General features: G+C 44.0%; 1 protein-coding gene across 3 annotated transcripts in view; it reads right to left on the bottom strand.

Annotated features, from left to right (window-relative positions):
* luzp2 (leucine zipper protein 2) overlaps positions 1 to 25989 on the bottom strand; it is a 66425-nt gene extending 40436 nt beyond the window's left edge. The window contains exon 1 of one of the 3 annotated variants that reach the window (XM_057020847.1): positions 25714 to 25989. In XM_057020847.1, the coding sequence (XP_056876827.1) occupies positions 25714 to 25775 (62 nt within the window). In that variant the 5' untranslated portion in view covers positions 25776 to 25989. The remainder of the gene's footprint in view (positions 1 to 25713) is intronic. The other 2 variants (XM_057020855.1, XM_057020837.1) reach the window with 2 other exon arrangements.
* Positions 25990 to 26233: the final 244 nt, after the last annotated feature.

The following is a 26233-nucleotide window of genomic DNA, read 5'->3' as shown; positions in this document are numbered from 1 at the left end:
CCCCAAGACGGTAGAAGGGGTTAGGTGCTTGAACTGAGATGGCTCCTCTGGTTTTAATTTAAGATCATTCTCAGGTGCCATGTACTTGATAGACTCCAACAGCACTGAGCCCAGGCTGCATCCTTGGTGTCCGCTACCAAGTTGGACAAAGAAGTGCACTGTGAGCACCCGAGCATCGGTATGAAAGTGATTAGCTGGATTACCTCCAACTGTTAGCTGCGATCCACGGCGGTTTCGGCGGATCTGTCGCACTAGGACAGAAATGTAATGTAAATTTCTCTGCCAGGTTCTTGTTAACTCGTGCAGAAATATTTACTAAATATTGGTAATATTGGACAAGCGTGCAGCTCTGAAAGGATTTTAAAACGAAACAAATCGGACCTCCAGTTGTGCACCCTGCGGCATCCGCCAATAGTTACAGAAGGGTTCAGCACAGACGCTCCAGACTGGCAGCAGTTTTTCCCTCAAGCTTAGACGGCTGAAAAAAATCAAGTCCTGCCTCACAGAGACTTTACTTTTTAGGTCGTCTGCGCAATAATGTTGTTAATCTTATCTTGTTTAATGGCGATTAGAGGCTACAGAACGGGTTGACATCAGCATGCTAACGTCAACACTTTCTTTTGGCATCAGATTAAAGAGTCAAGCCGTTTTGCAAGTACTGTAAAAGTGTTCCGCTCTTTGTGCTAAGCCTGTTGACTTCTCTCCAAGCAGCACAGCCCTGTGTTGCCAGCCCACCAGTAGAGCAATTTGTAAAGGAGCCTCAGTGAAGAGTGGCAAAGAGAACAAAACAACATTCATGATTAATCCTTGCTTAAAATTGCATGGTTGGTTTCAGAGTTGGCGTTGACAAGGAGTGGAGGGAGAAAAAAAATCTTGTTTGAGTGGAAACTGTACAGTCTGGGTTGACTCCAGTTCAATATTGAGAGGGAAAAGAAGATTCCATGTTATCAATTACAGGCTTTTGTGGTGCCACTTGCGATTATGTCTGATTCTTGTTAAGCGTTTGCATTCTTTTTTTTTCTTTTTTTTTTTTTTACAATAAAATTGCTAAAGGGACAGAAAGACGGCAAAAAAATGGAGATGAGAAAGGGGGTGAAATAATGTAAATTTACAAATGCTGACAGCACAGAAAACCACACTCTGCAAACATTGTTGCATAATGTCATCCCTGAATGGGAAATAAGAGTAAAGCGGCTCCTTGGGCTCAAAAGAACATGGACGAGCCATCTCCCACAAGGGGTTTATGTGACAAAATGATCACAAAAGTGAGGGAAAAAAAGGCAATTTGGAGAACTGGTTGATTTCTGACACGTTACTGCCTTTCTACTTTCATTAGAGCACCAAATCCCCAAATCTAAGATTTTTTTTTTAAAAAGGAACTTTAATAACGGAGCATTAGGAAATGCAGGGTAATTTGCAGAGTCCTGTTTGTGTCCCATTTATTCTGGTAGCATAAACCCTGATGGACAAACCGTCCCAGGTAAAAAGAGGAAAGTTTGAAAACCTAAGTAGATTTTGTTGTTGAGCCTGTAATTAAAATTTTAGTTGAGACAAAGCTTTTAAGTGAGGGTGAATTCCAGTGAACTCAGTTTGACACAGTTGCGACTTTGCTTCACTGACTGAACAATCTCCCTATTTGCAGGATAAATGGTTATTTTCGCTTAGCGACGTTGTCATGGTATGTAATCCAACTTGCACCGTCTGTTGACCTTTTTGACGTCAACTGTGCGATTCCTCCTGTCAACCTAATCTTTCCGCTGCATTTCTGAAATACCCATTTCTGAAATACCCACACGCTCCTCGCTGCGTGAAAGTGCAACAATAGGGATTGTATGGAATTTTTGTAATATCCAGCACTGAAAAGGACCCTAATGAGGGACAGCTGGGCGAGGAGGATTTCAGCTGTTCCTTTCCACTGCTGAATTTTGTATGAAATCATATTTAAATGTGTCAGAGGATACATTTCACGGCCAATTCTGGTGACATTTATCGCCACACTCCTGAGGCTGAATGGTAATGCACAATATTCCCCTTTGTCTTAATTACTGCAAACATTAAAGGGCCAGTGTTTCCAAACACCTTCTTCAAAGAAACATGTCCCCCACCCCCACCCCCAGCCTTGCAGGCCCAAATGAAATTCATACGGAACTAAACTGTGAAAGAAACATCAGTCATTAACTCTAAATATGGAGGCAGCTGAATTAAGGCAAATGTTGTTGGGTGGAAGAAACTGGAATGAGTTGATTCAGGATACTGGCGCTCTGGAAAGGGCTGCTGTGGCTCTGCGATTAGGCAGCTGCCATTATTGGTTAATACAGAAATCTGACAAGTAACTACAACAGAGAAATGATGCTGCTGTTTCTTTATACAGAAGAACAAGCAGGTGCTCTTCCAACTCCTGGTTTGGATCATGTTCAGGTTTGAAGGATCTCTATTCAATGTGAGCACAAAGATGAAGCAGGAAGCACTTGGGATATTTTAGATTTGGCTCTTTCGCCTGGCATGATCAGAAAGTCTCCCAATGTGGCGGATGGACAGATCTTAGAGCACAAATAGGCCCTCTGATCGATCACCAATACATACTAACCCATGAAGGTGATGCGGGGAAACTTTGCACCAAAGACCTGAAATTACCGCGGCTATATCGCGACAGTAATTCTCTACTAGAGGAGAAGGTTGCTGAGAGACGCCAAGGTGAGGAGCGGCCACAGGAACTGTACTTTAATCCATCAGGATTAAGACAATTACAAGCCTCACCGTCAAGGGAGATGGTAAGCTGGGGCGCACAAATCCCTGCGCCGGCCTGGTTTAGATAGCGGCTACTCTGCTTCTTAAAAAAGCAGCCTGACATTAAGATGGCCTGACTGTAACAGTTTAAAAGGAGAACAGAAAACCTTTTTCAAATGTCAGCAGGTACAGACGGGCGAGTTTTTGTCCCCCTCTCCCCAATTTTTTTCTACATCCTTTGCATATAATCCCTTTTTATACATTACCCAATAATCCATATGGGAACAAGGCATGGCAGTCACTTGCTGCGTTACCGAACAATCAGATTTTGGCAAATCAACTTTCTGCCAGCGAGCGATTGTTTCTGCTCTGAGGGGAAATTAAATCGTGACAATCGAAAAATTAGCAAACAGGCCAACCGAGGACCGAATTCAAAAAGATGCTAAATAAAGAGCGTGGCTGATTACTAGCCGTTTTTCCACACCAGATGGATGGTGTTTCTGTATTTGCATACCACCAACAGGTGGAAACAACATCGCTCTCTTTCGGCAGGAAGTCTTGTTTGTTCCTGACAGAACAGAGACAATAAATTGGTTCCTATTTCCAATTGGGGCCCATTTTCTTCCAACCAGACGTAATTTGCTGTCATTTATTTGTAGAAGGAAAATTACTGCCGCTTCTTGAGTTTCACACGAGACAGATCACATAGTGCTGTAAACACAGAGGCAGTAATTTGGCCTTTTTACCTGACATCCGCAGCAGGAAATGGAGGCTGAGAGGAAGCTCGCTCGCTAGGCTGCCATTTTAATGGTGTGATTATCTAAAATGAAAGCACCGGACCAATATTATTCTAAAAGTTGACCTTCTGGAGACAATGCCTGAAAAAGCTTTGGAATCAGCGCCTGACAAGAAGGTAAAACTCCGTTTTTGAAGTTTCCCAGTGACTGTGCTGCACCCGCTGGAAATGTCTTTGCAACACGTTTGACTGCGACATGGTTTTTCAGGGAGCGCAGCAGCTAATTGAAGCGGTGGATGCGTCATCGTGGAAGGTTTCATCCCCACACCTGCCTGTTGCCTGGGCTGGTCCTGTCATAGGCCTTGTCTTGCTACTGCGATGTCAAATAGATCAAGATGCTTCATAAAAGAGCCACTTGACAGCACAGTTGATTGATTTTCCAGTTGAGGGCACTTTTCAGGCTTTTGTGCAAAGGCAACATTATCACCACGGAAAATATTCACTTTTCTGTGGTTAAAAAACAAAGGAAATGAAAGAATGGACTTTAATCACTATTGTCGGCAGACTGAGTAGTTGCAGTAGTAGTAGAGGCAATGATGTTAAATTCATGCCCCAGGCTGTTAAGAGGTTTCTAACAGATAGGAAATTCCCTCCATTTAGTAGAAGGCTTAAGTGTGATATATTATTCAGAGCGGCAGAGCATCCTGTCAGAAGTCTCTGAGTTGCCACGGTGACCATGAAAGGACAGATTAAAGTGTGAAATTGAATTACAATGGAAGCGTCGGTCAAATGAAAATCTTTATTTTCTGTTAACAATGCATCGTTAATAATGACCAATCTGATCTGGACATGAAAAACATTAGATCAATATTGTATCTCTAGTAACACGCTGACATCAGATGGAACCATTTTGGATCCCCAAAGCGAAGGTCACTTAATAATTGGTGCGTTCATTTAATTTATTTTTTTTTTTTGATTCAAACCTTTATTTAACCAGCTCACAACCACCTCCCATTTACAACACTGGCCTGGCCAAGAGGCAGACTGTACACTCCTGTGTCAATGGCACCTTTAAGTCCGATTTTATGTCAGCGGAATGCATTTTGTTCAAAGAAAAGGTCAACGAACAAACGATCAAACAAGCCCCCGATCAGAGAAATTTCCGAGTCCTTCTGTTTGTTGTCTTTGGGCTCTAATCTCATAACTACTACGGTGTCACAGCCCCCATTTTCCCAAATCCCTCAAACTGGTTTGTCATTAACCTTGAAATGGTCGCCGACACTCTTAGATAACGGAGCAGGCCAGGAGCCATTTTTCTTGCTGCCTGATGAAGAAGCAGCTGGCAGAGAGACACGTGTCATCACACAAGAGCAAACTGGAGATGTGATGAATGAATTAATCAGTTTGAGGTTTGAGGACACCGAACTGTTGTAAATGATTAATAACCCCAACATATTTAATCCCTCAACACAGGAATTATGGATCCATTATCTCAAGAAATGGGGGCAAATGAGCACTGAAGACAGCCATAATTTACCAAACATTACTCAATTATTACGTTAATGACAGTTAAAAAGGGGGACATCCCCGATTCCTGAAAACGGGACTTTAAGCACGCCGTCATCGATCTTTTCCCCACTTCCCCACTCCTAGAAGTTTATTTTTTGACTTATTGCGTTTCAATCAACAATCCTGGATCGTAACAAAGTCTGTGAAATGATTGTCATTCCGAAGCAGGAAGCGCACGGCTGCGCACGCCCTCGGGGAGGACGCGAACCCGCCGATGTCGCTAATCATTAGAGATGTGGCTGAAGATACTGTCCAACACCGTAATTGTTCTTCTGCAGCAGCGTTTGAGCTGAGCAGAGGCCTTTGAACCCACCGCATGGTGCACGTTTCTGAAAGGTTTATTGCTTTTCTCGACGCTACAAATACAGAATATATCTAAAGACATCAATACGTGAAAATGGTCCAAATGGAGTGAAATGAGGCGGCTGTCCGTGTTGGACTTCTTCTGAAGGTCACGCTGTATGAGTCAAGTGAAAGGTTGACCTTCACAGCTCCTGCACAATCAATAAAGAAATCTAATCAGAGATTGTTTGCCAGGATTCGAAAACCAAATTATGTCAGGCGGAAGGAGCCCAGGGTTCGACGGCAGCTCGCTAGGTTGGGGCACAAAGTCGAGCATAATGCCGTTAATTGGAGAGCACGTCGATGTTTGCTCAATCCACCGTTCATGGAAAGAATCACCGGCATGATCTGGTCACTAATCTTCAGGACGCCTTAAAAAACCCCAACAAAAACAACATATTTCCAAGTATTTTTCAAGGGTTTATACAACACGTTTCATAAAGTCCAACCTCTGGTTCTTCAGGTTGTGATCGAGGCTGTTGCTGTTTAAAGAGCCGTCCCTCCGCGTCCATCTCGTCATAGAGGACGTACTTTTGGAATTTATGATGCGGTCGTGCAACATAATCGCAATTTGGCAAAGTAAGTCTGGACAGGAAAGAGGCTGAGCGTAAAATTTAACAACACAGAAAGCCGCGCGTTTATCCACGAGAAATTTATGTGACGGCTAATCCGCCCAGGAAACAGGCAACATGCCGTCTTCTGAGGGACAGGACAGAAATAAATGCAGCATCAGATCAAATCTTGGAATTAAAGTGGTGATCTGAGCGGCCCAGCAGCGCTGCCTTCGCCTGCGTTGGGTTGAATTAGACGCTCGGGACTGTGAACTTTTCAGTGAGTCGGTGACAGTTTGGCGTGCGAACTGTGCGAGCTGCAGACGGGAGGCCGTCCTCTCCCACCAGGCCCTGACCCCGGATGAACCAGTGACTTGGCGTTGTGATCACATGAGGGTTCAGCTCCCTCTCGTTGGTTCCCCACCTCTCTGCTGCATCTCCACAGCTCCTTCAGCAGAACTCCTCTATTAAGAAATCAGCACGCCGGACTTCTTAACTAGGCTGAAGCGTGCAATTTCCCAGGTGCATTTGGAAACTTAACACCCGGTCAAGTGAGCGTGTCGAGTGGCGGCAGGCACCTGGTCGCATCCCAAAAGAAAACTCAGGGGCAACTTAAGTATTTTCCTCCCAACAGCGTTGGATCTTTTAACAGCTTCTGCGTGCAACCCGAAGCTGTACGACACGAACACAAATACTCCCTACGAGCTTTGTCTTTCCAGCAGCAAGGATTTTACTAATGTTACTATATTTCATGTCACCAGTGCTGAGTTTGTGCTTGTTTTTTAAGCAGATTTTTGTATTTGACTTTCAGCATTAGGTCCAGCTTTGCAATGCAGAGAAATGATTCCGCGGTAATTATTCATGGATTACTTATGTTCAAGTCGCAGCGTGAATGTAAAACAAAATAAAAAAGTGAAATCATTCAATGTACTCAGCATGAGGGATTTAAAACGCCCCCAGTGTTTTCAGAAGCCATTTGAATGGAATCAGTGCAAACTCCTGTGATTTTCTCTGGAGAGTCCAAATATAATGAAAGAATACGTCAACGACCGGGGGCCGGTCCCGTGACCAGGCGTGCTGGACCTTGGTTATCAAAGGTTTGAGTGTGTTTCATCCTGCTTAAAACCAAATGTGAGGACCTTCAGCAGAACATTCTGGCAGATCTGAGAGGCGAAAGGCAACGCTGCAGCAGCTCAGATACCAAAGTATTTCCATTCTCCTTACTAAGCACTCCTCCTGGCATCAAGAGAATAAATAAGATCCCATTTATCTGATGAAAAAGCATCATCCTTTTGCACCTCAGAGTCTGGAGCAGTTTCCACTTTTGGATGTATATTTTGATTGTACAAAGAGCTTTTTTCCAGTTCATTTTACCCCAGAGTGCCGCACTTAGACACCTGACTTTGACACATTAATTGCTTCAGTAATAACACACCGTCCAAACACGTAAACCAGAGTGTTTCAGCTGAAAACAATATTCAGGCGGGGGTGTCATTCCTCAAAATTGCGATCAAGCTGCATTTAATGGTAAGAAGAACAGGTGCTGGAACTCCGTTCATTTGTAATAAGTCTGAGATGTCATTTATTTTTCAGAATTACTCTATGATATTATTCCTGCTATGGCTCGGTGCTGCTGAGTGATAGCATGCATATTTCAGTGGACTTTGAAGTAGAGCGGCGTCCTTACGCGTCTGTATACTTCACGCAGCATTGTCAGATCACACAGGGCTTCTGGGGAGTTCTCCATCATCACCGCATCTATAATGGAAAACCTAAAATGTCACTTTGTTTGACTAAAGTGGAAACAATCTGTCCCCAGCGAAGCTGTCAGTTTCACAGATGCTTTAAACGCGTCGCTATCATTAATTATAGTTTTTTACAGGGATACACGGCTTGACAAAACCTACAATGTTAGCGAGGTTTCATGTTTGGCAATAAGATGCTTTCCAAGGGCAGAACTCATTTTTTGTTGTTGTTCTTGATTAGAAATATTTTTTTAAACATGCCCCCAAAAAAAGATCTACTTTTTTGGGGAACTTTGCAGCAAAAAGATCAGCATTAAGCATTCAGGGAAAGTTCCAGGGACACTTGTAGTCCAATAGAAGATCTATTTGACTGACCCTGCTGCTGTGACCCCCACGAAGGCCACAGGCTGAAATATGAGCGTCAGATAGAGCTGTGCTTCAAACTACAAGGGCGGCCATATTGATTTCTTTTTTTTTTTTCTCCCAATGAGGTCACGGTAATGTCACGTTGCTGACACAAAATCAAGCTGAACGTTTCCATCGGGGCTGAAATTATACCCAGAGGACTCCCTCGCCCGTGTTTCACAATATTAAATAAATTCCTCACGCTAATTCTTTGCCCAGTCGGTGGATCTTTAACTCTAAAATGTTGACACCCAGTTCAGATAACAATGATCCCAAAACTCCATTTCATTCATTTTGTTATTTTTCTCCAAACCTGACAACCCCCATGGGACGACTGGATTATGTGCCAAGTGCAGGCTAGAGGATAATTAACTCAGCTTTCCAATTAGAACAAAGCATTCCACTGAGGTTTCCAGTAAGGCGAGAAACGTACTCAAGTGTTGGTTTGGGATCAAGACGGAAAGATAAACAACGAGGCTAATGATAAAACATAATTAAATGCCACGGTGTTAGAGTGACGACTGGGTATCTCAGTGTTTGGTTTCACGTCAGTGTTTGATAAACGCCTGGAACTGTTTAAATTTGCGTATTATTTAAAGTTTTATCTGTGACACACAGAAAGTAATTCGTTGAAAACAAACTGCATTTACAGTGGTTATATGTTAAAAAAAACAAAAATAAAAATAGAAAACAGAAAAAATCTATCATCGGCGCAGAGTCTGGAAATGAGTTGCAATTTTGTACCACCGAGCACATTTTTTTCCCCTTTCGAGTAAACAAACCGGTACTTGAGTTCAAAATAAAACCGTACTTGTAATCGGGACATCACATAATAATTATACTTTTGTTAAGTTTTTAAAAAAAAAAGTATTCTTCCTCCTCTGTGGTGAAAATCTGTCTTCTTCCTCCGTCACTATGCCAACGCTTCATCATGGCACCTATTTGGATCAATACTAACAGCAATGCCGGAAAATTCCAGTGAAGCCCAATAGTATTTTGGGTGGAGGGTGCAGCATGAAAGTGATGCAACTTGAGAGGGAAAATCAAGACCGGGCAGCCCGAGGGTTTGGTGTACGGTGACAGCTCATCGGTGTCTACGTCTCACTGTTGGCAACAGAGCAAATCATCTACGCTTCGTGCACGTGTCACCTATCATTTAAAAATAAAGACTGGACAATGCAGGCTACAATATTTAATCAAAATCATGACACTGTGGCTTATGATCCAAAGCTTTTATTTTTTTTCATTATTGTTATGTTGCTCAGTCCTCTGTTCTCCCATTAATTGGCTAAAAGTCTTAGCAGAATTTAGCCTTCTGACAGCTTTTCAACATTTAATCTACAAAAAACAATACGGAAATGGTCTACAGGTTATCTGGGACTTTGAGCCTGGAGCTGCTGAAGGCTTCTCCCTGTTAATAGGGTCTATTTTCATTGTCGCTGTTGCTGTTTAGCATCTAGAGGTGATGTTGATTGTAGTTACTCAATCAAATTAAATTGAATTAAATCAAACAAAACTGATGTTGAATGCAGATGTTTCCTTTGTCAGCATCTTCTTTCATTAGCTTTATGCACTTTAATACAAATCCAAAAAAAAAGGAGGAAATCAATTCTGCAGGAGCAACAAGAAATGTTACCTCATGCTAATGCTAATTTGGCTAGTTGCAGTAGTGCTTTCTAAAATATGAACAATTACTTCCATGACATATCGAAATGTCTAAAATCTTACTTACCTACTCCTGTGCTGAATGAATTGGTGTGAACAGTTTAGAAAATTGCCGGTTGCTATAGCGACGGTGAAGGTTCTGCACAACGTTCTCAAGGTTATGTCAGTTAGCTAAAATCAGCTGATGGACGCTTGAGAGGTGCTTAGTCAGATATATTAACCAAATATAACAAACACTTATTAAAGGATAATATATTTGTCGTCACTGAAGTTCAGCCAACAAACCTGCAGGTGATAAGTCTGATTAGGCTTTACTGGTCCAAACAATCCCACAACTAACCCTAAGAACAAAGTGTTGGATGTTGATGTGTCAGGATTCTTTAGTTGGTCGCAGGTGTCTGGTCACATGTGACGTAACAACACTCTGAAGGAGCAGCTGGGTTGTTCCAGTTCAGGCTCGGCCTCTAAACGCTTCTAATTTGGCTGATATTTTGGGCTCCAATCAGGCAGAAACTCCTCTCTGCAGCAACTGGGCAATTTAAAAACCATGTTCCATTTAGGGGGATCTGGTGTGATTAATAATTCCATGCTGCCATGTTTGACTCCATGTTTAAACACATGTTTTTCAGTACTTCCCTACATTATCGCATTTTAGATGGCGCATTTTGAAACACGTGACTTTCTGAGGGTGTGTGTGTGACCTTTTGCGGTGCCCTGAGGCGTTCTGAATCACCGGGGCAAAGCCTATTTATTGCAAATGCCACACCAGTATAGAGTCACAAAGATACCAGGGAAATCTGCGGTTGATGGCTTTATTGTCAGCCCAGATCAAATCTGGATGCCAATCAATCTCATGAAATGTCAACTTATTTAGGAAACGCGGCGGGATTACACGGGAGATTTGCATCAGCAAACATTGCAAATTCGCTGAGATATTTCTGCGTCGCGCCGGTTTGATCATGTCGGCACCGTTTCCTCCGCAAATGTGCTTTACCAGCTCCCCTTAAAGACGTGCAACTGGCAACTGTGAACCACTCGCGCATTATGGTTGCCCGAACATGTCCGCTCTTCACCTCTGGTGCCACTAACAAATGTGTTAGTGGAACAGCTGACGAGCGTTTAATACTGAAAATGACATTACCTAAAATGGGTGGCAAAGGGCAGGATGGGGGTGAACCGGGAGGTAAAGCTGATAAATTAATTTAAAGAGGCTGATGGTGATGAGGCAGGCAGTTAAAATCTCCTTCCTGGGCTGCTGTTCGCCCTCAGCGACTGTCCCCATGGCCTTCCACATGTTATTGGTAAGGACAGCTGTCTACTGCCACATAAATATGTACTCCTTCCTCCCTGAGGGGGTCACTGTAATCAATGCCCTCTGAGGATTGGCTGTCACATTAGATAGGGAGGCAAGAGCGAGCTGTAACCGAAGGGGCTCTCCTACACTCAACTGGGGTCTGAAGGACGAGGGTGGAGGGGGGGTTGGCAGCAGTTGATTTGGCAGAATTTAAATGCTTTTTATTGGCCTCGTGTCAGTCGCTCTGTCACTGTGGCCGGAACCCACGGACCTGAAAACTTGGTCAAGGCATCGTGACATTTTCGAAGAGCCAAACAAGACGAGACGTCTGCTTTTCTCAAACGGCCCACAGTCGTACAACAAGTGCGGCGAGCTGTATAAATAAACTGCAAGCATCCACTGGAAAACAGACACTTCTTTCGGAGGCTTCTACAACAGGGCACCATATGTGCTTGCTGAGATAAAACGGAAGGGATGAGCATACCCCCGCAGGTAAATACTCATCAGACCGGAGTATTGGCTGCTCTGTTTCCAGATCATTCCATCATTTTTTGGCAGCGGCAGACACTGTCCTGCAGTCTTTTTATACCCTCTGAAGAGTTTGAACCATGGACGCTGGTCCAGGAACACTTCTGAAAGCAACACACATCTTATCCCGATGCCCTGAAGCAGGGATGTCGAAGCCAAAGTCCTCGTGGGCCGCGATCCAGCCAGGTTTTCTGTCTTCCAAGGCAGACAACAGCGTTCTCCAAGGAAAATGGGCACTCAGGTGAAAGGATTGTCCACCCGGTAGGTCAGAAAACCCGGTTGGATCGCACTCCTTGAGGCCTGGGTTTCAAAAAGGTTAGGGTTAGCCACACCGACGCATCTTGTAGCCCTTTTCTAGCCTTGCGTGATGCACGTTAATGCCGAGCTGTGTACACAAGCACCATTACAGATACCACTGAATTCAAGGCATTTAAGATGTTCATCTGGATTTAACAATATAGGCAAGTTGAGCAGAAACATGTGACTCAAGGCTAGAATGCAGCCTTCAGGGTACGTTCTGGGATGCCGCAGAGCACAGGCAGCCATGGCGATCACTTGGTGCCCATAAAAATTAAATTAGAAGTAATTCAATACTTTCGTTCATTGCACATCAGAATGTTCAACCAACTCAATACACCTGCCTCACATGCATTAAGTTTTTATGCCCCGCTGCAGATTTAATATTAGGAATTCAATAAGAGTCTTGGGTGTCGCCTCCGCTGTGATGGGAGCTGTGTTCTGGTTGGTGGGAGCAGGAAGTAGATCTATCTGTACAGATGACTGCACCCTTAACCGGACCGCTTCCACTCCCAGTACGCCACGCTGATGATGCACCCAGACTCCTGCTGTCCTCCAACACGCCTCTTTTCCAACACAAACACTTGATGTTGTATCATGTGGTTTTATTGTGATATTACTTTTTTCTTAAGATGTTACCGTGGGCATTAATCCGTTTAATCAATTACATTTAAAGATTTTGGGTTGCATCTTTCCTAATTATAATTTTTTTTTAAAACTTCAATGGAAATATTTAAATGAATAAACATAATTTAAATTCACATTTAACATTTTGCTGCCAGAGTTGTTTGATTGATTAGAATTCTATTTTTAAAAAGAAAGTAAAACCTTAGATGGACACTCCTGGTTGTGGTGTTAGTTACAGCAGAGCTGTCACCCCAGTTTGTGGGAATGTGCAGTGGCACCAACGCGGCGTCAGAGACGCGCGACTGCTGAAGGCGCCTGAGGCGAAATCTGCTTTTTGCATTTAAAAAAAAAAAGCGAAGCTAACTCTCATCCCCAAAGTCACATTCGATAAAACCCCAACGGATTATCTGTTGTTCTGGATGTTATTAGCTGAAATTAAGACATTCTGTCCAGGAAAAGGAGCATCCCGTTAGAAAGTTTGTTCAGAAAAAGCCAACAGAGCCACACTGGAAGCGTTTTCTGGCTTGTTGTTGGAACTTTTGCTGGCTGTTTCGTCCAATCTGCCTCTCTCTGTCAATATCAAAGCTCAAGAAAAAGCCACTTTCTCTGTCTCATAGCCATTGGAGAGTGCTCTTTTCTTGTGCTTCTTTGGACATCCCTTGGCTCTCAGGAAGATAAATCTTTGATAGACTTCAATCTACTCTGTTCTTTCATGTATTTCCATCCTCTTTAAATTACTCCAGGGGCTCGGTTCTTGTCCTCAGTATCCTTCAAACTGTCTTTTTCATATAAAGTATTCACCAAACTATTTCCCCCTTTTGAACATTTTTTTATTGATTCTTATAAATAGAATCCATATTTTTTATCTCATGTGATTTAAAAAAAAACCAAAAAACTGTGATTTCTACAATACAATGTTCATTAATTAAACATGATGCAAAATAGGTATCTCAGAGAACTGTAGTGTAACAACGTGCACGTTGGGGATCCAGTAGCTCGAGAACTGCTGAAAACATACATTGAAGATCAAGGTCGTGCAACATTCCAAAGGGATTTCTGTGTGTGTGTGTGTGTGTGTGTGTGTGTGTGTGCGTGTGTGTGTGTGTGTGTGCGTGTGGGTGTGTGTGTGTGTGTGTGGTGTGTGTGTGTGTGTGTGTGTGTGTGTGTGTGTGTGTGTGTGTGCGCGCCAATCAAAGTCTCTCAGCCACAGAAATGATTTAAAAAGATGTAATTTGTGCACTCTGGCTCCTAGAAACTCTCAACTTGCATGTTGAAGTTTTTCAGGTGCCACGTGCTTCAAACTATTAGCTGCCTGCTGATGTGTGAAGCTGTAAATGGATGCTAACGAGATGATTAACACCATTTCTTTATTTAATTCCTTGATGAATATCCAAATGTGCATTCGGCAAGAAGACATTTCGGCAGCTTAGACATTTTAATTTAAGCCTTCAGATCCGTCAGTTGGCCTCCTTGACAGAAAAGCGCTCAAGTACGAGGAATGAGGAGGTCACTCGTCTTCAATTACCGCACTTCTTGCATACGGTATCTGCCTGTCTGCTCTAAGGGCTGGCCCACTGCAGGGCTGTGACTGGAATTCTATATCCTTTATGTAGCTCTGCAGGAACAGCTCTAGTTATAATTCTGCAGTACAGACGCAACCTGCGCTCCTCATGTGCAGTCACTCATTCATCACCAGCCAAACACAGTGCTGTTGTTAGCTTACGTCAAATATAGGCACTCTAACACCTCAGCAGTACAGCAAAAACTGTTGCTCTATAAAGTTATATGTGATTTATAGCTAATTTTCCAACTGTGAAACTTCAACTTTGCAGTGTATTTATGTATCTTGCTAAAGGAAAATGGAGCCTGACTCATGCGATGTGCCTACACATGCATACATTACTGATATGTCTCTTCCTGATGTTTACTGAACCGTCTCTTTATAAGATAGCGGCCCTGCAGGGAAACCCAACCGATAGCAGCACCCGAGTGGGCATCAATGTCCGACAGGCTGGGAATGAGAACGTGGGGAAAATATCATGTTTTACTTTGAAATATCCAGCTCTGTTGGACCATGGCCAGCTAGAAAATTACCCATTACAACTTTCATTAAAAACACAGTAGATGGTCACAAAAAGTGTAATTGGTCTCAAATATTACTTATAGTTTGCTACTGAGCCTGACTGGTTTCCAGAACAATACCATTAAGTGAGCATAGAAAACGGTCCCATTCTCCTCCCCCAGTGCTGAGATGGGATAGTGGCTCCATAAATAAGAAGCCTCTATCGGGTGTAATGTCGCTACACATCTAGATGTGAGCGTGTTTACCATTTGCAGGTCAGCCTACACCAATGCTCCAGGCTATCTAGATCTTCTGAAATAGGGTTTTGGGTTGATTGATGCCCCAATCGACATAAATGTCAGTATTTTAAACGGGAGGGGGAAAAATACAACATCTCATGTACCTTGACTTAAGCAGCTTATTAAAGTTTATCCAGGCCCCAGTGTTGATCTTCCAGGTCAAACCTAATGTGTTTGTCCCTGTGTAATCAGGGTTTGATGATTTTGCCAAGGGGTCTGTGCACTGCAACAGCAGCCTCCACATCTTCAAGTGTAAGGAAAATTGTTCCATTGGGGGTTTGGTCTTTTGTTACGCTTGCCTCCAGGCAACAGCACTCTGATGTAATCACTCCGCGGTATTTGGTTGTACATCAGATTTCTAATAACTGAAGGAATGATTCCTGCTTTGGACCCGATGGAGGTGTTCCGGGAATTAAACATGCGTTGGCAGCGTCCAGCCAGCAGATCCCCTCTTAAAGCTTGTGTTATACAAGCTAGAGTGCATTAATCCAACACATCCCAAACCGAGCTGACAACAGGTTCCTCTGAATAGAGTGCTTGGCTGCATAGCAAGCAGAATCCTATTACCTAAATGGATAGAGCCAATAATATTACTTCCACCCTAACCAGATTAACGGTGATCTTGTGCACTTGAGAATTTGTTGAGATGCCTGAGCATATATACCCTTTTTATATATGAAGCTTTAAATCACGATCCTGCTCCTTGTGCTGCTGTGGACTGAAGTAGGGATAATAAATGGATGCTTTACAAACAAGGAGTGAGTAAAGGCAGGGCTGTCTAAATAGTCTGTTTATGTAGTGCTGCACCACCCTGGATGAATTCATGCCAGGCACTGTATGGGAATGTTGGATCAGCTACGGAATCTTAAACATGCAAAATTAAGCAGGTTGCAAATTTGGAAATGGAGGAAGTCCAGATAAAGGATGAAACACTGAGTCGACACGCAATACACGCAGAAGTAGATGACTGGCATCACCTTAGCAATTACTGTCACACTGTGCTATTTACACAAAAGCTACAAAGTCAGTGAGGAATAATTTGGGTGGGTTTTAAGAGTCTAACAAGGCGGAACCAGAGTTGCGATAGGTATCAGCTCCACAGCCGAAGTCTGTACGTGATACACCAACGTCTCTATAAGCTGTAAAAGATCTACTAATGTTAGACAAAGGAAGACTCACATCTGTACCCAATTGTTTTAGATGTGACATTTTAATATTTCTGTCCACTTGGGGCGACTCAGAACTCAGCTGTACGTGACGCGGCCTGAGAAATTAGGTCGGCTCAATCCCACCGGAATGCACCACTTGTATTCGAATATGTGATCAACTGATGATTACAGGGAAAAGAACCAAGTGCAGCATCATTTTATACCTAAGGCCCAGATGTGCAAGCACGTCAGAGGAATGCACGCCTGGGGTATTGTTGTTCAATGTAGATAAAGTAACAGTTGTTCAGGCATTAATCTGATACCGGCGCACCGAGCCGCCTGTTAAAAAAAATCCAAATCTCTCACACACATTTTGATGATATGGTTTCACAGTCCCTGCTGTTGTTTAAAGAGATAAGGACACTGACACATTTAAATGGATTCGGAGCTGTATTTCTTCCAGTCGTGTGCTTTTAACAGTAGCCTGGAAGGAAGTAATCCTCAAACCTTCGGCTCATCCTCCCGGGACCCTCATAAAACCCATTAAATCAGTGTTAATCCAAACACCTGTCATGGAATGCTAATTAGCTAAACACACCAGGGAGGTTGTTTATTATAACTTATTTAGCATTTTAGGTGAGTTTTTATGAACACAGCTTGAAGCAGTAATAAACCGCGACGCTCTACGAATGTCAAGATTAGCGATTCCAATTTGTCCTCTGTGTCCCCAGTAACCTCCAGATTCCTCAGCTTGATCTGTTCACATATTTGTAACGGGCTGATGTGTAACTGGGCCCATATTAGACAGATTATAAGATTAGAGGCATGTCAGAATGCTTCTCTAATCCTCCCCATCATGTCAAGACAATAAGCAATCAAGGAAAAGCTCTGAGAACACAGAGGATCTGAGCGAATCGGACGAGTCCGTTACCATCTCGTCATAGAGGCAAATGTCAGGATTGTTGGATGGTGATTCAAATGTCATATTATTGCAGCTGGCATGTGGGTCCTATCACGCGCTGTTTCCAGTATCACTGTGTATTGTGACCTTGCAGGTTTTATGTAAATATGTGAGTTTGTTTACCATAGACCGGCTCTGTCCTTTTGGTTTCATGGCATGTGGGAGCTTCTGTGGAAACTGTGCTTTGCAGCCAAATTGGCATTCACTGGCGTGTGCAACCTCCCCCCCGTCATTTTGTCACCGCCATCGCTGTGCGGAACTCAGCCAAGCAAGACATCTGACAGACAGGCAAATGGAAACGGTGGACTTCAGTGGCACAACATCCTTTCACTCCCCCCTCCCGACCGCTGCTTAGCTTCAGTATGCAAACACGCACAATAGGGCCGCGCTCAAAACCAGAAGGTCTTGGTTTTTAGACGGTAAAACAAGGAGTGGGGGGGCGGGGGTTCGATGGGAAAAAAAAGAGAAAAGAATCAGGAATCGGTGGCAGACAGATTGATCAGAGATCCAATCAAGAAGAGTCTGGACCGCATGAGTGGGTTTCCATTTATTGGCAAATAGTAAGCCAGGCACTAAAAATTGATTGGCAAGTGACAGTTCCGCTATAATTCTTGGACAGATAACAAAGTCTGAGGGTCAAGAATTGTAGCGAGCAGCGATGCGATCTACTATAGAATGTTATGGCCAGCCGCGAAGCAGGACTTTAAGTTTAAATAATCAAAATAGAAAGCAGACTGTGACGAAATAAACGCACATATTACAAGTGCCTGGTACGAACCTACCTCTGCCCCAGAATCCCCCCAAAGCTTCTGCTGTGGTTCTGCCTGACAGCTGTTATTCTGTTAATTACTGCTTATTCCTGACTAGGTCCTGTGGGGTGGGGGGGAGCACACGTAATTGGGTGAGAGGCAGGATGTGACATGTTGTTGGGCCATTGTGGGGCGCGCCTCCCGTTCACCTCCGCCTTATCTCCCCTTCTCTTCATCCTCTACCCAGCCAGCATTCAGCATGAGGGCCCCTCCCAGATGAGCTCGGTCCTCCTCAAGGTTTCTTCCTGTTAAGAGTTTTATCCTTGCCACTGTTGCTTGTTTGGAGGTCAGCCCTTGGTAAAAGATGCTTTCATGTTATTTTTCTTTTTAATAGCAGTAATATCAGTATAATAAGGTATAGGTAGCAGTAATAAAGTAGCAGAATATCTATAGCTTTTCTCATAGCTGCTATGCATCACTATTTGTGCCCCCACTAACCAATCAAGAAAGAGACTTCGGGCTCTCTCAGCGGTCTCTATCGTCCCCACTATGATTGTGGGGAAATCCTGATTCTTTCTTTATTAAAACCGACGTCACCTGGGAGTAAAGTACGCTGGGAGCAGCGCTGTATGTTTAGGAGCCACAGGATGACATTTCTTTTGAACATCTGCTACGTAAGTTAAATTTCACTGGAAACTAGAGACATCTAGCAGCTATTTCATCAGCCTCTGAGGAAAATAAAGCCATGATATAAATGTGCCACTCGTTTTACACTGGCGGCAAATTAATATAAATCGAGGCTCCCTCGGCAAAAGCGGGCAGATTAATAACTGGTCTACATTTCTTCAAGACACAATTTTTCTTTTGTAATGAATACGCGTAGTCTCTAAAGGGTCCTCCAAATGCTGCAGCCCCAGTCTGGAGACAAGAATGTCTCAGTCAAGAACACCAATAAGAAAGAACTGCGAACAGGGACTTGTTCAGTGTACCGAACAGCTTCTCCGTGCTAAACACCACAGTCCACAGACACACACAACACAGAACACCACACTTATCACTCAGGTGACGGGAAAACAGTGGAAAAACAGCCAGATAGGGGATTCGGATGGGAGCGGCACTTGTCGGCACGGACGGTTCCTGACACCAGAATATGCCGTGGAAACGATTAGATAAAAATAACAGAATCCTCCCGGCTGTCTTTAAGGAAGTGTGCTGGCGGCTGATAAAGGATTCAGATTTATGTGGCCTTCACCGAAAGAAATAAATATTATGTTTCTTGAATAATGGAGCATTCCAACGTGGCTATAATGTACAGCATTTCCAGCAGAGAGCACAGTGCAAAGATGGCGGGGGGGGGGTTAATAAAAGACAGGAAATGAAAAACTAGTTTGGCACCTCTCAGTGGTATCTTTGGCAATCCGTTTTTCAGCTCTTGAACATTAGTTCTGTTTTATTTTTCCTTTGGGGGGGGGATCGTGCCACGTCCGTGGCATATTTGCTCCTCAGCATACGGCAACAACCAATCAGAAGCTTCTCTTTGGAGGTATATGAGAGTGTGGACAGCGGACTTTTGAAAAGGACGGCTGAATTAAATCTATTTTGATCGTTAAATTTACCTTTTTGTATTAGATGATCTGGATTTTGAGGGTAGAATCCTTCAACTATGAATTTACTAAATCTGAGTGGCAGATTATTATTATTTCATTATGTTATTTAGTTTTTGGTGAAAAGATTGTTCATGGATGCAAAAGCTTAAGAGCAAGGTGGACAAAGACACATATAATATACCGTTATATTAAAATCGAGACATTTGAACACTAGATGTCTAAATTGGTCCAGTTTTGAAGGCTGTAATAATGAAGAAGGAGGAGCTGTGGGCACTTCAGATGTTGGTAAATGTCTGGAGGCAAAGATAAATTAAGACTGGATACAAAAGGCATATTTCTGCTTCAATAACATGCATTTGTTGCATGCAGCAAACCTCTGTCCTAGTACTCTGGAAGCAGATCTAGGGCATGGCTTATCACAGCGGTTTTCAAAGCAGGGTTTGGAAAACCTCAGGGGTCCTCCCGGGGCTTGATTGGGGTCCTCACATACGAGGAGCATATTTTAATTCCAAGACATTTCTACTTCCAGCATAAAGCGAGCGTGCATCGCGTTTGCTGGCTGAAACCTGCCCAACGGAGGTTTACGTTTAAATGTGCTTCAGCTCTGAAATCGTTCGTGTTGCCTTGTGTTATTGTCCCAATTCAAGGTTTACTGTCCTCTACAGGAAAAAAATAAAACAAAAAAAGTAATTTGTTCCAAAAATGAAAGATATTTTTTCGATAAATTACACTGTTTTCCTCGGCGGACCTCCAGCACGACTGTTAAATGACTCTATTATCAGCAAGTTATGAGGAGATTAGAAAAAATGTTACCACCAAATGTTAACAATTATCAAAGGATCAACTGTTAATGATCTGACATGAGAGAAGATAATGTCTTTGTGCCTGAAGGTTGTTTAATTTAATTTTCACTGCAGGGGAAAAAAAATGCAATTCACTGATATTCAGTCTGCAGTGTTGTTTAACTTTACAGAGAAAGGGTGAATATTTATTCATCGAGGATCGCTTTTTAATGTAAATGATAGAGAAAAGGTTAAAAACAAGAAATTCTGAGCAGCTTTTTTTAAGTGCCCCAGATCTCCATCAGAGATGGGTCAGAGCTGGGAAATGAAGCGAAGCCTCTGAGGATCAAACGGACGGACGGCTGAGCTGGTGCGGCACATGAACGGTGTTATTTATGTTCCCATATTCTGTTCATGACCCAAACCAATACTTCCACATTTTCTGCACCATCAAATACTCGTCTGATTAATACCCCAGAGCCTTGATGTGGCTCCACATTGAACCAATTAAAGAGAAGAGAAGAACAAAATAGATTAGGGATGGATTCTTGGTGTCGCTTTAACGATCTGAGAATCGCGTCCCCAGTAAGGTGGTAAAAGGCACAGTGGAGGCAAACCTCCTCAATCTGTTCAGGCCACGATCATGTCACCATTGTTCAGATAAAGATCAGGTGACAGGAAGGGCCTCAAAGGATCGCTTGTATACAGGAAGGGTTTTTTTTGGTGGGACAATGTTACTATTTATCTTTTAAATATTGATAATTACCATCATTACTCTGCAGACTAGAACCAGAACCATGCTGGGAGAAGTATTAAATGACTAATGCTGCATTCCTCGCTGCTGGAAAAGCCACAAAAATGTGTTTTGGAGTTCAGGAATGTTCAGGAATCTGAGTAAACGCTGTGTGAATAGTAAATCTTTATTGATTAAAAAAAAGGGCCTAAGTTCTTGGCCAAATGCAGCTCTTAGAATACCAATCTCAGCTGTTTCCTGGTCTTAACCATAATTGTTGGCCAATCAGAGGCAGACCACAGGCTATAGAAACATTCTCATGTGGTTTTGTAGTGTGCATTCAGCTAATTGTGCCCATCTGCATTATGTTTGTGGATTTGGCTGCACGCAGAGCGTTTGCTGTCAAACTAAGTGTTTTCCTAATTAGATAGTGTTCCTTTAATTGCGTGAGCATTCTTCATTTGTCGGGCATCGCGAGCAGGAGAAGAAAAGACCACAAATACGAGCACAAACCTGATTCCCCTTTAACTTCAAAGGGAACGACTGCTCCGAGACGATCCGCTGAAAGGAACAGATGCATTTTAAATGCGGTGCCAGTGAAAACACGGTATTGGCTGCTCAGCTCTTGTTTATTATGGTTATACGTCTTTGGAGCTCCACTGTAAAACAAAAAGGGTTCCACTAATGACTCATCGTTGAATGAACACGGACATTACTGTGCAGGGACCCGGCAATTAAGTTCCAGCCAATTACAACAGGAGCACTGACAAACACTCATATTTTTGCTGACAGCAGGAACAAGGAATAAAATGTATGATATGGCAGCGGAAACCTGAGCCGGTGGTCTCAAGTGGGCCCCTTTACTGCAACTGTCACCCGTTTAGCTTAGAATTTTTATTCATATTAGGTGAAGCTGCTACGATTCCAGACCCAGAAGGAACTTTTAGCTTCTAACAACCTAACTGAACTTTCAATGCGCACTGATAAAGTGAAGCCACAGCTTTCACACTTCGTCTGCCACATGAGCCAAAATTCAGGCGGACCCATGGAAACAAATCAATGCACATTTGGATGTAAAAAGGTTGCGTCAGTTTCTGCTACTGCCCGACTAAGTTGTGGGTTAGAGGTTGTAATCGGCTGGAGGCGTTAGCGCGGAAGCTAAGGTGGGGGAGATAAAGGTCACCGCCATGTGAAGCCGACTTCTGCCTTGCTCTCTGTGAACGGATGTAATGTACGTACCTTTCAAATGTTTTAATTCCCTCAGTTCCCAAATGCTCCCACCCAGTAACAGGATCATTTTATGAGAGGGGAGGTATAATATCACCAAAACCAGTCACATTAAAAGGCTTCACCAAACCTGTGCGTCCCAGGACAACAACACAATCTTGTTTGAACACCACTCTTATTTCAAACGTCTACACAGAGTAACTGCAGCAACAGCTCAGTGCCTGGAACATGGCCTCGAATATAAACGACTGGTCTACTCAGTATATAGTGAAAGTGGCCCTTTTAATTACTTTCTCATTTGTCGCAACCAAACAAGCTTTGTTTACTGTAGCCAACTTCATTCCCATCCTCTGGCCTATTTGGTTGCTATAGTGTGACCCCTATGCTGCCTCCAATGAATATGAATTATTGTATGGTTATGAATCTATTCACTACTGCAGATTCTCTCTAACAGAGGATGTTCACGGCAGTACAGAGAGGAAATCACACCCAAATCCGTGTTTCTCTTACGCAGATCACCGCTGAAGATTAACCCAAAATGTTGCCGATGCAACAATTTAGATCCGCGCATCATCCCTCTGGCAACACACACATTCGTCACTTTTCACCAATCTGCTGCGCTGCAGAAATGTTTTTGCAGAGGTGTCGGCTCAGATATGCCGGGTCCCCTCAACGTTGTTCAGGATGAATTAAGCACCGCTCCCTTTAGGTAACGACGGTGCTCTCACTCAATACCAATCAGGACCAAAGGCAACACAGCCCAGCTCCACTTAGAGATGGAAAATAGCTGAGCTTTAGGTAACCTTTCTTGTTTTCCATCCCACATGCGCTGTGATTCCCAGGGACGAGAGGCGAATCGTTCCCACCGATTCATTATGCCAGTGGACCATTTGCATTCCATGGCTGTACAGATCTATAACCTCTCCCAGGTCAATAAATGGGCCTAATTCCATACCTGCTTCACACTTGGCTTCACTTTCACAATGCCAAGAGGGAGACGCTGTGTCCTAGCCGAACATTTGAAACATGTAGGGGAATTCAGTGAGACGTCACATTGTCATATAAGATGTACATATAAGCTGCTGATGGTTGGGAGGGCAAAATGTAAAAAAAGAAGAAGAAAAGTATCATTTCCATAAACCATACTCACTACACCACATAAGCCGTCTTCCCTGGCAGTTCTGAACCTTTGCAACATTAAAGAGACGTTCTATTTCATATACAATCAGCTCTTATTCGCATGCTGCTGTTGATATATCATGCACCGTGGATGACGTGTGTCTAGCTGCTCCGCACAATCCAAGGCTCTCTGTAGTCCTTTTAATTGCCATCCAAAATACTCATAAATATTTCATGCTGTGGAGATCCCACCCGATACCCCGGTTCCTCAGAACACTTGGCTAAGGTGAAACACATCAAAGCCGGCGCGACCAAGGCGTCTCCGGTGCGTCACGAGAAAAGGCGCTGAAAGGGAATATATGAAAGCGTAAAAAGGCGGAGCTGTTTGATCCGCGCCGTGACGGGAAATCGCGCCAAACGGCGAGGAGCTTGCTGACTGTAGTGACTCTCCGACCCTGACCCAGAGGTGGGCGGCCGTGTCTCATGGGGCTCGTGTCAATGCGGCCTTGTGTTCTTCCAGAGCGCCGATTGATTTCTGCAATGACACACAGCCCCGCACCACTGCTGGATGGCCCATGTAATCCACTCAATTCATTAAAATCTAATCTTTCTTCGCAAACCGCTTACACATGATCGTCCACCTTTTAAGCATCTATAACAATAACAGGAAAGCCCGCGGGGGTGCCGTTCGAAATCACAACCCAGGGTCCACACGCCCGATGGCATACTGATAGCACCCAGTCATACTAAAGGTGTCTTCTCAATCCCAGTTTATTGAGGCGACTTTATTGCGTCACCCATTTTTAACGAGCGGTTCAGAGGCAATTCAAGTAAACCGAGGTGGAGAAGCGCAAAGATGTAAACAGCTCGTCACAATTCATTCCCCGGCTGCATATGCACGTCTCTTCTATGCAGCGAGGAAATGAGGATGTCACATGCGATACCCCTTGTCTGGATCCACGACCTCCCACAGTGACGGCAGATCTACACAAGGCAGCAAAACAAAAAGTCCTGAAAGCTCCCGAAACCAGTTCAAGAAAAACCATCTTCAGCAAGAGGCTTTGTTCCACTTTTATTTTTTCCTTGATGGGTAAAAATGACAAAGAAAGAAAGTTTTCTTGGGAAAATAAAAGCAGCAGACCTGTAAATGCTTAAACCTCATCTGTTATTGTTTCAGCAGCGCAATAATACGCTTGTTAATTACCCCCGGCTGTTAAAAGCCTAGCTAATTTTGCACAGTAGACAAGGGATAGCAGCAGAAAAAAGGTGCTATTGGAGCAGTGCAATCATGATGTGTTATAGATGAACTTCACCCTTTTTTTTCCTAAATTCTGCTATAACAATATTGTTAGATGACCTAGGATACAAATATATAGTGAAAAAAACAAAAAAAACATTCATGCTCAATACAGTTACAGTTACAGAAATTCAAATTGCCCGTAAAATTTCACTGCCTTGAAGATAAAACCAATAAAACATTAATTACTGTTCTGCTAATTACCTTTAATTCCCTCTGGAGAGGCAGCAGAGTCGTTGTTATCCTACTACAGTCCCACTGTGATGCCTCCCTTCATCAACCCCATCCCACCGTGCAAAATGGGCTTCAACATCGATTTTGAGAACGCTGTTACATTAAAAACTGCCTTAAAGGCTCAACTCAAATTGCAGGTGTGTTGCTGCCTGCAGGATGTTGGTCCTAGACAGTTCAATGACTCATACAGCAACGTCGGACGTTGGCAATAACATTTATTTCCCTTCAGAATCTGCTGGAACTTTCATTCATATCGGGGCAAAAACAAAGAGCAACGAGAGCGCGTTCCACGGCAACCGCATCCAACTACAGGAGCAGCAACAGCATCAAACCGTCCAGGCGCTTAAGCGGACCAAGTTTTCTAATGCACGCCAGCCTGCGCAGGATGTCTCCGAAGGCATAGTCGGAACCCTGGAATTCCTCTCGTGGCTCTCATTCAGCCAGGAGAAGAAGAAAACCTTTCAGAAATGATTGCCTTAGCCATCAACCCCCCCGACACTCCCCCCTCCTATCCATCCTTTCTCGCGCTCCTCTGAAACAGAGGTGCAGGCGCGGGAGCGTGCAGCGGCATCTTTTTTTTTCTTCTTTTACATCCGACGCTGCAACACAAGTAGCCTTGTCCTTCCCCTCACTTCCCCCGTCTTCAACTTGCTCCCCTCCCGACCCAGCAGGCAGCCGGAGTCCCGGTGAAGCCGCCGCGCCACTGTTCCCCACGCAGCCTCTTTCGGTGCCACCACAGAGGCTCAACTGTCTCTGAGTGGAGGGAAAGATAATAGCCAGTTTCCAGACGGATCAGCTCTTCTTTCCTCCTCCGAGTGTTCGCTCCGCGCACAAAGAGCTCCTGCCGTGGCGACTTAAGGCTCCAGTGTTTGGCAGGACTGAGGGGACCTTTGGATTAGTAATCTAAGATTGCCAGTTTTCATCCCATAAACCCACACCTCCCTTTTCTGTTGCGCTCCCCGGCTCGGATAAGCTGCACACAGAACATTTTCACTTATTCTCCTCTTACCTGGAGTTGATGCTTAAAGCCGGACAGAGGAGCAGGACGCAGATAGCCTGGATGAATTTCATCGCTGTCTCCCACTCCTGTTGGCGTTCTCCCTCCTCTGATGCCTCTTGCCTTCCTCCCGTCTCTCTATCTCCGCTCTCTAGCTCTCCCACTGGCTGCCTGCGTTTTTTTTAGCGCACTCTCGCATACACACACACACTTGCACATGCGCGCGTGCGTGCACACACACGCACTGACACACAAGCAGCCAGGCAGACGGATGCAACACAGTGGCAGGGGGAGAGAGAGGGAGGATCTCTGGCTTTAAATAACACAGGGACAGGGAGCGACCCGCTAATGGAATGGAGCGGGTGGGGCTGAACTCAAGAGCGGGAGATGTGGGGGAGATGTGATGTCAGCACCCACGTGGCCGCAGCCATTGGCCGAGGGCATTCTTGCCACCATTGTGTCCATTCACACCGCTTAGCTACCTGCACGGTGGTGGGCAGAGGGCCCTTACTTGAGAGTGTAAGTCCCGCTA

Source organism: Takifugu flavidus, chromosome 2 (assembly GCF_003711565.1).
Source record: "Takifugu flavidus isolate HTHZ2018 chromosome 2, ASM371156v2, whole genome shotgun sequence".
Lineage (NCBI taxonomy): Eukaryota > Metazoa > Chordata > Actinopteri > Tetraodontiformes > Tetraodontidae > Takifugu > Takifugu flavidus.
This window is presented reverse-complemented; position numbering and strand designations above follow the sequence as displayed.